Source organism: Somniosus microcephalus, chromosome 19, assembly GCF_052327205.1.
Source record: "Somniosus microcephalus isolate GS21.2 chromosome 19, FLI_Smic_1.0, whole genome shotgun sequence".
In the NCBI taxonomy this organism is placed as follows: Eukaryota; Metazoa; Chordata; class Chondrichthyes; order Squaliformes; family Somniosidae; genus Somniosus; species Somniosus microcephalus.
The window spans coordinates 37,464,206-37,477,578 of NC_141005.1; the positions used below are offsets into that span (position 1 = coordinate 37,464,206).

Genomic DNA, 13,373 nt, shown 5'->3' on the forward strand with positions numbered 1-13,373 from the left:
CCAAGAATGTGTACAGTCTAATGCCTTATGATGAATGCCAAACTCTTTTGATTTTTATTGACTAGCTTATAGTTTGTGCACTGTTGCAAAATTAGTTACATGCTTTCTATAGTTATTAAAGACAAATATTGAATTACAAATACCTTGGTTCATAAGCAACAAATATAATTAATTCCAGGTGAATATATACAGTGAATTCTAACATACTAAAACATTTTCTGATCACAACATTAAAGTATTTCCAATTTATCATTTTTAAATGATTAGCTTTCTAAATATAGTCAACCTGAAATAATTCTGGAAATCAATTAATTATATAAAAATAAGGTTAATTTTTCTTAGATTGGATGATTAAATTAAGTAAGTAGGCTGTCACACAGTGATTTACAAAATGCCTTTTTCTAGGAAGTTTTCAAATCTTAAATTAAAATCTTTCTGGGCTATGGTTTTACCAGGTATTAACTGCAAGAATGCAAATGATTAAGTTTAAAAAATACTCCCTGCATAGAAAGCATTTGTAAAAAAAAAAGCTGTAAAATATTGGTACCAGACCATTTACAATAGTTTAAATACATTTCAATGTCCTTAGAAAAATAACAATGCTATAAATTTTTACAGTACTTCTGTTGTGCTTTACATGTATATGTATTTCAGTGCTCTTAAAGTATAGCTCCTTTTACTTTAGTTATAGATGCAATTCCTATTCTGTAAGTGCAGTCCATTGGGAAACCTGTGCTGAAGCTTCTATTAACATATAAAAATTAAATAAAAATGCATAAAACTATTTGATCCAATGTTCAGCCACAAAAATTACACTTTGGGGAACTGCAACTCAAAGTTTAACATTTAAAAAAAAAAATCAGTACTAATCAATTACTTTACAAAGCAGACACAATTACTGTTCAAACAATTCCAAGCTGCAGTTTAGTTATAACCCTGCCCCACAAAAGCAGCTCAGGATTTCATACAAAAGGAAAGAAGAAATCATAGGGTAACTTGGTACTGATCGTTGGTGCGGCTTTGTATCCAGGCTGGGCAGGTGCAGATACGTCCGTAAAAGTAACTGAGGTAGAGATATATAAAGTTTTTGCAGTTTTCAAAGCCATCTAGGAAAAAAAAGAAAGTTAGCTTGCAATTTTGCGATGTAAAATCATATATACAAGAGGTGCCAGCATTTGAGAACTGGAATTAGATTTGTTTGTTTGTAATTACAGTATTTATTCTTCAGCTCAGTTCCTCCCCATCTGTAGAATTGGGTTTAGCCAACTAGGAATTTTAAAACTCATTGGTGTAACCTCTCTGAGTAGACATGATTTCCTAGAACTACTCACTCCTACCTGTTAACTTTCCAGAGCTTTATATGGGATCTTGATGAATGCATTGTCACTTCACTTCCTTGTTCACCATATAACAGGTAAATAACATTTTTTTAAAATTGTCACTGACTTTAATTTTATACTTTTACATCAATTCTCCAAACATAAGAAATAGGTGCAGGAGTAGGCCATATGGCCCTTTGAGCCTGCTCCATTCAATAAGATCATGGCTGATCTTCTGTCTTAACTCCACCTTCCTGTACTATCCCCATATCCCTTGATTGCCTTTGTATCCAAAAATCTATCGATCTGTCTTTAATATACTGAATAAGTGAGCATCCACAGCCCTCTGGGTTAGAGAATTCCAAAGATTCACAACCTTTGCGGGAAGAAATTTCTCCCTATCTCAATCCTAAATGGCCGACTCTTTATTCTGAGACTGTGACCCAGAGTTCAAGACTCCCCAGCCAGGGGAAACATCCTCCCTGCATCTACCCTGTCAAGCCCTGTAAGAATGACATGTTTCAATGAGATCACCTTTCATTCTTCTAAACTCTGGAGAATATAGGCCTAGTCTACTCAATCTCTCCTCATAGGACAATCCCCTCATCCCTGGAATCAGCTTAGTAAACCTACGTTGCACTCCCTCTAAGGCAAGTATATCCTTCCTTCGGTAAGGAGACCAAAACTGTACATCGTACTCCAGGTGTGGTCTCACCAAGGTCCTAATCCCTTTGTAATAAAGGCTAACATACCATTTGCTTTTCCAATTGCTTGCTGTACTTGCATGTTAACTTTGTGATTCTTGTACAGGGACACCCAGGTCCCTCTGAATACCAACATTTCCCAGTCTCTCACCATTTAAAAAATATTCTGCTTTTCTATTTTTCCTGTGCTCCTATAAGAAATGTCAATGTTGGGCACTTTCTCTCCTTTTGTTACTCAGCATCATACACTTCCTAGCCAGGTAAGAACATTACCTAATGCACAGGAAATCTCACTTTATTGTGCTTAACAATATTCACTTGTTCATTGTTTAATAAGTTTGATTAATACAGTATTTTGAATTTAAACAAGGTCTGATATGAAGCTCTACCACTTAAAAACTGATGGAGGCACAGGATAAATTCTAGTAGCTAAAAGAACACAGTTACTAGACAGGGTTTGGTGTTCATTTCCTGGGCACGTTACTGAAAGCTCGTTGGGTCTCAAGGCAAGAATACGCTCTCTCATAGGGTACAGGGTGCTGGGACTTGCCCATAAGAGAGATCTAAGATACAAGGTCAAAGAAAGATAGAAAAGATCCAACACAGAAGTAATATAGTTGGGAAGCATATACTCAGCTTGGTTACTGTAAACTTTGAAAACCATCATGAATGGTTTATGACAATAATGCTGAGTGCAATAAATGGCAGTGCATTAATAAGCCTCTGGAAGGTGAATGCTGATTTAAGCAATCTTGATATTTGTAGTCACTCGAGAGGTCTCGTGTTCTTACACTTTTCACTCTGGCAACTAACGGAAACTTTTTTTTAAGTTGGTGCTACACTGTCTTTTAAATCAAATAACATTTTGCTTCAAGAGTATCCATCACGTACCAGAATGCAGGTTTCTCTGATTGTTCGTGTGACTGCTACTATTTTAGCCTGTGGGTTTATTAAGGATCCATACTTTGTCCAGTTCACCTCCAGGATTAAAGACTCAGGAACTTCACAACCACAACTCTGCAAGCAGATGGTACTTTTAGTTATTTTATTGACTAGAATATATCATGCAAACTACCAACTTGTAACAAAACTAAAGTTAGAACATTTTTATAGGCTTACAGCCACCTACACAAACACGTCCCATAAAGCTGTATCAGACCTCTGCATATGCACAAGATTGCTACTTGGCCTTTCAGGATATATATTACTAGTACTAATTACCAATACTTATTCAGACACTGCATAATTCCTTGCATGGAAACTGACTGAAGACAGGACTTAATTATTCTGCAAGCTGCAAAGAAGTAATGGGAGGAAAGGTACCATTTTCTAGTGCTGCAAGCCCACATCTTTATAGGTAAAAACCATGGGCTGTCTCCTGGCAGGACAAAGGAATGCCCAATCATTACAGGATTTGCACCTGATTGGCATTAATGGGATCAGTCAGTTTAAAATTGATTGCTGAACTTTCTACCCATTTTGTTCAATTGAATATTTACTATGTTTTGATAAATACATGGCCCAGACTGAAAAGAAAAATCCCACAAGTGATCTGAACACAGTCTAATCTCATTATCAGGAATGATAAAATGGACATACTGCATTGTGATCCTCTTTATCACCCTAAATCACTTCAATGAATGGAACAAAATAAAAGCTCTAACAGTCTGAGCAGCACACTGGCAGGAGAGGTTGCGAAGCGATTCAATTAGCTGGTTAAGTGCCGATCAGCAGTACACGCATCACTACATACTGATTAGTCAGTGACCAGGATCTTTTGAGCGATCAGCCAAATTGATCAATATAATCCATATCAAGATTTGCACACTATAAAAGACACTTCCATTACAGGTAGAGTTGGAACAATGGGCTGGATTTTGCATAAAAATAACTGAGGCTAACAGCGCTCACGGTTATTAATGTGTCTATCAGACAGCAACTTCCAGCGACCGCACGTGCAGTTAACTGCGTAAATTAGGAAGTTGCTGTCTGAGATGGTCTGCTCCTCCAGAAGCTGCGCGATAACATTATCTCTTCAAAGGTCTCACCATTGAAATACATGAAATGGCGTGATGTTGCTGTACTTACCCGATATATATGCACTAAACTCGGCAGATAAAGTTATAGCTTGTCCATTCCAGTGTATATATCCTTTTAATAGAGTGATAAGTCTTAATTACTGCCAAACAACCTCTCTGGCACTGAAAATTAACTTTAACAAGCATGGAGTCTCATTCCTTAAGATTTTAATTATTATTGGGAGATTTTTTAAAAATGTAAATAAACTTTTTTTTACTTTTTCTTTGTCTCGCTTATTCTCTCTCTCTTAATCCATCTTTCTTTCCCTCTCTATTTTGCTTTCTGTACCTGATTTGACATTGAATGAAATATTCTAACTGACACTTCCTGGCTCAGACTCTGCATTATGCATTAACGATTCTTCAATCTGATTGGTTAAGGAGATACACGGTTGCTTGCCCTGTTCACACAGGTCGCAGATGCCCTGTAGAGGGCACTGCACTTTTTTGTTGGCTGACAGGAACTTCCAGTGCAAAAGCCCATATAAAGTCTATCGCCACTGAATGGAAAATCCAGCCCGATGCTTTTAGAGTTAAGGGAAACTGTTACTCACGGCTGCAGAGAACTGTATTGGATCTTGCTCATAAAGTAACTGTATTAACAACGCATGCCGTTATTAATGTGCAAATCGGCCAGCAAGTTCAGGGGATTAAGAGATACACCTTGAGTTGCAAATCTCCAGAATTTGCTGACTGATTTACACCGCTCCGCTGTTTGCTTCACACAAACTGCATCTCGCTCTTGGCCTCCCCGTCATTTTTAAGAACTTGCTGGATTTGCACATTAATTGACATTAAACTCGCCACAAAAGTTTAAGTCTGGTAATTAAGTGCAAGCACCTTTTTAACAACGTGATAATTGTTAATACAATGCCAATCAACCCCTCTGGACCAGAAATGGAACAATTTTAACTGTGGAGTCTCATTCAACTGTTCTTAGAGATTTTAAAAATACCAAATTTTAAATCTCTTTTTTCTTTGTCTCTTAATCCAATTTTTCCCTCTCGTTTCTCTTTCTGTACCTGATTTGACTCTTAATTCATCCACTCCAATTCACCCTCCTTCTCCATTGTTCCTGTTTCTTTCTCAATTGTTAAATTTAATCGGTTGAGGAGATACATTCTCGGTCCCGCTGTTCCTTCTTCTTTTGTATGGTAGTAGCAAAGCAAATCAGATGTTAATATCTAAGTCAGATATCTAGGCCAAAGCTTCCGGTGTAACAACATAGATATCTTGTAGGCTGCCTGCAAATTTCCTCTTGAGGGCAACGCTCAATGATGTGCTCTAAGGTCTGATTAGGAGCTCCACAGTTTCATGATGGGGATGCTTTTATCTTCCATCTATGGAGAAGGTGGCAGCATCTACCATGACCAGTTCTGAGGCGGTTGATGGTTGTCCACTGTTTGTGAGGAAGGTTTGATCCTTTAGGTCGTACTGTGGGGTCCTCCATAAGGAATCTATTCTGTATGTCTCAGTTCTTCCAAGCATTTCGCCATTGGTCATCAAGGCTGAGGGGTGATCGCTGAAGGGCTTCGGCGACAGTCCAAAATAGCCTTCTAGTTTTGAGACGGGTTGGTGGTAGGTTGTTCAAGTCGGCCTGGATCGATATGTCTTTGCTGGTGTAGCGGTTGTATTCTCTGGAGACTGCATGTTCGCGGCGTAGGTGTGGTGGTGCGATGTTTGTAAGCACGGGCAGCCAAGGTGTTGGTGTCGATGAAAGCGTACCAGTGATAATTCTCATAGTAGAATTCAGCTGGATATCAATGGATTTGACGTGGACTTGCTAGCCATGCTGGAGAGCAGTACTCCGCTGTAGAGTACACCAGGGCGAGTACTGCCGTACGGAGGGTTTGAGCATCTCCTCCCTATGGATCCGGCGAGTTTCTGGATCAAGTTGACCCTATTCTTTAGTTTCTTCCCAAAGTTCTGGAGATGTTGTCTATATGACAGGTTGCGATCAAGCGTGACTCCTAAATAGGAGGGTTTTTTGGCATGGTTTACCTCTGCGCCACAAGAGACTTTCAAAGCTTGGTTTGCTTGATGGGTGTTGAGGTGGAATGTCGAGGTGACGATCTTTTGCGGGTTTGGCTGAAGTTGCCATCGGTGGAAGTAGGCTTCCATCCTCTGTAAATCACTGGTCAGGGTCTCCTCGGTGATGGACAGATTGGTGTTTTGCGTGGCCAAGGCAATATCATCAGCGTATACGATCCGAGGTCCCAAATACCCCATTGCCCTTGCCATGCCGTTATCAGATTGTACTTCAAGCAAGTTACGGCACAAAAACATTTTGTGCTGAAGGGTGCAGAAAAAAGTCTAACTAATGGGGCATGCTCCAGCAAGATCTGGTACATTGCTGTAGAAACTAAAATGAGAGTCTGTTGCAAAAACCTGATGTAAATAACAAGTATAAGTCGTGGAAGAATTGTTCAAAACAAAAATGAGAAACGAAAATGAAGTTTCCTCAAACAATGTTTAGTGCAAGATTTTTACTATAAGTAGGCAGTAATTTTGTTTTAATAGCACTGTTATCTCAATTATATGGTCATGAATTGTCTCAGTGTGAACCAAGTTCATTGTAAGTTGGTTCCACTGTAATTGTAGGATCTTTTTAGACAGGAAATACATTTTATAATCAAACTGCCAGAAAAAAATCAATTTCTTTCATGTAAGGTGAAGAATATAGAATTTTCTTCCCAGTTATTTTCTAGTGTTTGTAAAGCCTTTGAAAATACTGAATATAAAAACCCTTTTAAAGAAAGCAACAAACACATTCACTTATACTTATAACTAAATGATTGATGAAATCTCTGCCTTTTCAACTGTAATCCTGGTATCCATTTATTTTGTTGTTCCTAGGATTAATATATTACAACTACATATCCTCATAGAAAGAGTTATGAAAACTGAATTATTTTCATATTTTATTCAGGTTATTACCCGAGTTACAGAGGTAATTTCCTCGATGGTCACCCAGTCTTTCACATTCTGCACTGGAGTATTTCCAAATGATGCCACACTTTGAGGAAAGTTTTGTCCAATTAACACATCTGAGATGATTCGTGACCACTGACGGCATGTTGTGATGTTGGTTATTCTTTAAGGATAAATAAGAAAAACCTTGATAGTTTACACATGAATGTCTTTTGCCCAAAGAGGCTATAAATAAATCGTTCTAGCCAGTGAGATGATGGGGCTGATTTTCCCCGAGGTCAGCGCCCAGGGAATGCATATTCCCCAGTTGCAAAGATCAGCAAAAAGGGATTGGAGCCCCGTGACGACAAATCTCCACTCTCTTTATGTAGCACAGGAATTTCCGGGCTTTTGCCAATGATCAGGACAAGGCCTGTGCTTGCAAGTGGCACATGCTAAACATTTCCATTTAAATGAGGTGGGATGGGGCATTCCTGGCCCATCTGCCTCATTTTCCTGAATTTTTACCAGTGGGGTGCTCAGCTGCAGATATTGTTTCAGGGGGAAGGCAACAATTCAAGGGAGGCCTAAAAAGGTACCACCTTTTGCTTAACGTCTCCCCAGTGATCTTCAAATTCTTCTGACTGATGTTTTCCAACAGTAGCTAGAAAGCCCCAGCCACAGCAGGTGGTCTTAAGCAGCAACTAAATTTCCTGTCCTACTGCCACACACAGGATCATAATAATGACCTGGACCACCAAATTCAGGTATTCGTAGACCTGAACAAGTGTTCTCTGCTTAGTTCCTGACTTAAGCTGCATCAAGCAGGGGAACAGTAGACGGAAGCTGCAGAGGTACCCCACTGGCTGGAAGGAAAATCCAGATGTTGCCTGTTGCATTAACCAGCTGAGTCATCACAGGAACTCTTCCACGTATGTGTTAATCTTCTACATTCAGATAAGGTGTCAGGTAGCTTCACAAAATGCACAGAGATAAAAATCAGAGGGCAAGACACCACAAGCACTGCTTCTAAAGCATATTGCAGCTGGTTACAGTGGCACTCGCACAGGTCTGGGAACACTCGGGCACAAATCGTTACACAGTATGTAGAGAATGGCAATATGCATTTTAAATTTCTGTTTGAACCCATTGGGTTGGATTTTTTCTCTCTGGGACTTCTGAGCCACTCCAGCACTGCTGTAATCTAAACTCATTTTCTGGGTTGGTGGACATTATCCATGCATAGCAGATTCACAGCGGAATTCACGCTGCCAAGAATAGCCCCTCGGTGCAAAGGAGAAACATTGGACAAAGCTGTTGCAGCAAATAGCCAGCGAGGAGCTTAAAGGGGTAGATTAGCCCCAAAGATAGTAGGACCTGCAGGTTTACAAGTCTTGCCAAAGACTGGGGCCCACCATGTTATGTTAGGGACCAGATGGGAGACAGATCTCTTCTAGGCCCTCTTCCTCCATTTGCAAATTAGGGCCGTTAACATCACTATCCTATGCCTACTGCCACCCTCCAGCAGGTGGTCCTGGACAGTGCCATTAACAGGGGCAGACTTTAGGGAAATGGCACAGGAGGCTGGGCCCTGCCTCCCCTTCTCCCCTTTCCCTGCTGGCATTTACCTGTGGTGGGTGGGGAAGAGGTGACTAGAAGTGTCCCTCGTGTAGCCGGAGAAGGGAAATTTCGCTTGGACCAGATTTTGTTCCCTTTTCTCCCACTATCCGACCCAATGGTGGAGGAAAATCCATCCATTGTGTCTGTTTGCTAAATAGTCTGGTGTTAATATAGTTTCCTGTCTAAAGGTTCCATGTGCACCAGTTTACTCAATGGAAATTGTAATCTACATTTTATCAGTTTAATTTTATCACCATACTGGCTTATATAACACTAGTGGCATTTCACTGAACTGTTGCCAGCACTGTAAATCTCTTGAGAGTGTGTTAATGAACACAGTAAAATGATCTTAAAGTACTTACCGCAATGTACAGCCAGACTTTAAATTGTATCCAAAAAGTACTGGTGTCCGAAGCCCTTCCATCTGTAAACAATCCTGGTTGGTTGAACTCTTAATGACAGTCAGCTGCCCAAGTCTGTTTTTGCTCTGAATTATACCAACTGTGGAAAGAGTCAGTTAAGGGAAAGTTCTGGATAAAAGGAAAGATTATATTTCTGCGACCACTAATAAAATGAATGTTGAACTAATTTATAGCTTTTAAATAAACTATGCTCGTTTTAAATAAGCCTATTTTAGAAATTTCCAATTTTTATCCCATTTCAAGATTATTTTAATTTGCTCCAGGACTCTGGGCATGGTAACGAGGATCTATTCCTCCCTCACCCCTCAAAATGTCAGTAACAACCCTTTTAGCAGTACATGTTGCAGAAGCACAGGCCAAGTTAAATACAAAATTGAATCAACTCAAAATGGTCAAAAAGAAAGGTAACAATGAAAAAGAAATTGAAAAAAAGGGGGACGAAATATATCTTTAGGATAGAGACCTAAAAATTGTCATAAACCTGGAGAATTAAGCCAAACTGATTTATGACATCATCAGAACCTTGAAACACATTCCCACATTGGCCATTTTTTATAACACATACAATATTGAATCAATACAATGGAGATGCCCTGTTTGAGGAACAAATTTAGATGGCAAGCTGGTTAGCAACCATGTAGAGAAGCAGCAGATTTTTGTATATGCCAAGTGACTGAAAGAGATGCAAGGTTTTCACAGCTTAATATTGAGAAATACATTACTTAGAATGTAGTATGATGTGGTTCTGTAGTTAAACATGCCATAAATAGCATCACGGGGGACCGAGTAATGAGGAGTGACCAGAAATACATGGTCTTTTCATCTTTCAAAGTTAACGGAGATGGCTTGATAAAATGTACAGTAAACAGTATGGAAAAGGTAGATTCAGAAAATGTCTTCAAACTTATTTCTTGATGATGATGACACGCAGACACAGGTTCAAATGAGTAAAAGGCAAATTCAGAAAGTTGTTCTTCACACAAAGAATTGTCAAAACATGGAATAGACTTCCAGGTAAGGTAAGGGAGGGGAAAACCATAGAATTATTCAAGAAACAATTAAATGCCTTGATGAGACAGGGGGAGGGGGTGGTGAATGTAGAGTCTTTCTGGAAGAATGTGCTAAGATGGGCTGAAAGGCCTCCAACATCCGTATTTATCTTATGATCTGAAAGGCAATGCGTGAAGGATATGAGGCATTTGGTCCAAATCCAGCCACTAGAGGGAGTCCAATAACATAGCCTGGATTTCCGCTGAAAGGAACTCCTGTTGTGTTTTCCTGGAAGTTAAAAAAGGACATTTTTTAGTAATAGATGAGTATACTTAAAATGAGGATCCTTAAAAAAGATAGATCATCATGAAGTCTGGCAATAAGTGAAAATAACTTACTGGAGGAACAGTACCTCATCTTTCGATTGGGCACTTTACAGCCTTCTGGACTCAACATCGAGTTCAACAATTTCAGACCATAACCTCGGCCCCTATGTTTTATTTTTTCTCTCACATGGCAGCAGTTGATGATTCTGCCATTGCCTTTTACACCTCATCTAGAGTCATCTTTTGTTTCTTAACTTGTCCCATTACCATCTCCTTTCGCCTTGCACCATCATCCCTTTTGTCTTTTAATCTCTCCTGCCTTCAGCCGATCACAGACCTTCCCTTTGTTCTTTCCTCCCCTCCTCCCTTTCCCTGCCCCACACTTGCTTAAAAATCTGTTACTTCTCGAACTTTTTCCAGTTCTGACAAAGGGTCATCGACCTGAAACGTTAACTCGGTTTCTCTCTCCACAGATGCTGCCTGACCTGCTGAGTGTTTCCAGCATTTTCTGTTGTTTCAGATTTCCAGCATCTGTAGTATTTTGCTATTATGTTACAATAAGTTGGATGTTGGTCTATCAAAAGGACCAATACTGTTGAATGTATGTAAGTGTATATATGTAGGGAAGGGAATACTTTCAAATGAAAAAGTGCCAGCCATCTGGCAGTTTCCCTCAGAGGGATCTTGTACATCTCTTCGCTGTTAATTCAGTTATATTGGGGGAGCCCTGAGAGAAGGTCATTCCCAGCTTATGTGTTAATTTTTTCACCTTAGGGGAATGTCATTATGGGTTTGAGCTCCATATCAGGACTTGGGCCAATTTACAGGGAGAAAGGCATTGTTGGAGTTGCTGTCCTTTGAATGAGGCATTAAATCAAAGCCCATCAGCTTGTTCAGTTGACATTAGGAACCCCACAGCAGTACTTATAAAAGAAGCAGGGCATTTCCCCACTGTCCTAGCCAACATTCTTCCCTCAGTCAAGACCATAAAAGAAAAATAAATTGGTCATTCATTTCCTTACTGTTTGTAGAATTTTGTTTTCACAATTTAGCTGCTATATTTTCCTACATAACAGTAACTCATTACATGTGAAGTACTTTGAGACATTTGAGAGGTGATAAAACACTATAATAATGCAAAATTGAGCTTTCTTGGGTATTTTTGTATACATTTTGGGATCAAAACATCTTTCAGTATATTTATATTGCATTACAACTGAAAACAAAAGAGAAATTGTATGTGTTTTGAAAAGTCTACTTAGTAAAGGCTTAAGAATAGCTCCATGTGGTTGCACTTCAAATCTGGGTCCAGGGTGACCTTTCTGACACTGATCTATGAAGGGACGTAGCCCTAGTGCAATAAGTCTTTACTTTTTCTGTTGGCTCTCATCCTGACAGTTTATAACATAAAAGGTATGGACAAACTCAAAATACTGCATAGTGATGGGGATTAACAAAAGTCTTAGTCAGAAAAGGAAACTAGTAGAAGTTCTCACAAAGCTACAGCAATCAAAGTTCTTAAAATACACCTTACTCATCATTCCACCTCCCCCCCCAACTAAACAATAAGCCTACACTAAGGAATGTAAAAGAGAATGAGAAAAATTAAGAAATATTATATAGGTCAGACTGAACACTGTACATTTTATGCATTTTGAGAGTAATATTGCTACCTAGCCCCTAGGTTTCAATAAGAATAATTTTTACTCAAAAGATTATAATTTACAGAGTGGGCTAGATGGTTATCATTGAGATAACTTAGCTTTTCCACACAAAGAAAATTAATTTTGCAATCACTGTACCTGAATGAAACTAATCTGGAAGCGTTGTTGTATTGGTACCATGCTACTGTCGATGGCTCCAAGAGTGAAAGCAGCAGAGGCATTTACAATCTTCCCTTCATCATTATATACAATGATATAATTCACCTAACAAGATAAATAAAGCCAATGGCATTACAGAAAATAATATGGGCTTTCTATTTTGAAATTCAACATTCATAACCACTGAATGTGTTACATTCTGCACAATTTGGAAACAGTGATAAGACTAAAAATGTATGATGATGCATTAGCAAGGTGAGGTTTTAATAAGCAACCACTTAACAGCCAACTTACCTCTAGCATTACATTTCTGCACACATTAACAACAAGTTTGGGCTCCCAATCATCAGCAGCAGAGCCAGTTAGACGCGTTAGTGTTCTATTTAAAGATCTCAAAATTATAGAGCTAAGAAGGATCGGGATCTAGAAGAAAGACAAAACTAATTAGTAGGTGCATCTATCTACCCTTAATACATAGCACAAATTGAAATACTTTAAAAATCAAAATATACTTGTAACTATGTAGAGTTATTAGCAAAACATTTAGATTTAAAAATAAAATGCTGTAGTCGCTAAACATGTAAAAACAAAGTAAGTCATAAAGTAGTTCTTTAACATGTACCTTTAAACAACTGAGATACTTTTTAGAATTTGAACTATCTTAAGATCGAAGATCGAAGTATTTTATGTACTATGTCTGTGGTACTTTCATTAAAATCTGCCTTTCCCTGTTGTGTAGCCTTTTGCAGAAATTCATAAACCTGTTAAAATTTTCACCAAAAAGGTTGATTGCAATCAGCAGCACTATGTTAAAAACAGAGTATATTACTGCTTCCTTTCAGTGAACTGCAGCGAATGGCACTCCTCGTGTGTAGATCACCAGGTAAATATTCCAGCAAAATAGTTATAAATTCCACTAACAGCACCATTTTAGGTTCCATTGTTGCACCCTCTAAGCTGAAGCAGTGAGACAGACGTAGTTCTATAGACAAACATACAAAAAATAACTTTCTAAATGATTCCCCCCCTAACCCCAACCACAGTAGTTGCTGAAGTACAACAATCTATGAAACAATTGCTGTCATTTCTATACTGATTCAGTATTATTTTTTATACAATACATATTGGTCATTGCATTTCTTTCTAGTTGACTACTGAATATCCCAATAAACATAGGAACA

General features: G+C 38.7%; 1 protein-coding gene across 2 annotated transcripts in view; it reads right to left on the reverse strand.

Annotated features, from left to right (window-relative positions):
* Nucleotides 1–25: 25 nt before the first annotated feature.
* The window catches only part of tctn1 (tectonic family member 1), a 30,450-nt gene continuing 17,102 nt past the window's right edge, over nt 26–13,373 (reverse strand). For both annotated transcript variants that reach the window (XM_085961574.1, XM_085961573.1), the window contains 7 exons: nt 12,487–12,615; nt 12,172–12,297; nt 10,245–10,331; nt 8,994–9,133; nt 7,039–7,195; nt 2,915–3,040; nt 26–1,106 (listed from right to left, as the gene is read on the reverse strand). In XM_085961574.1, coding sequence (XP_085817700.1) covers nt 963–1,106; nt 2,915–3,040; nt 7,039–7,195; nt 8,994–9,133; nt 10,245–10,331; nt 12,172–12,297; nt 12,487–12,615 — 909 coding nt within the window. In that variant the 3' untranslated portion in view covers nt 26–962. The remainder of the gene's footprint in view (nt 1,107–2,914; nt 3,041–7,038; nt 7,196–8,993; nt 9,134–10,244; nt 10,332–12,171; nt 12,298–12,486; nt 12,616–13,373) is intronic.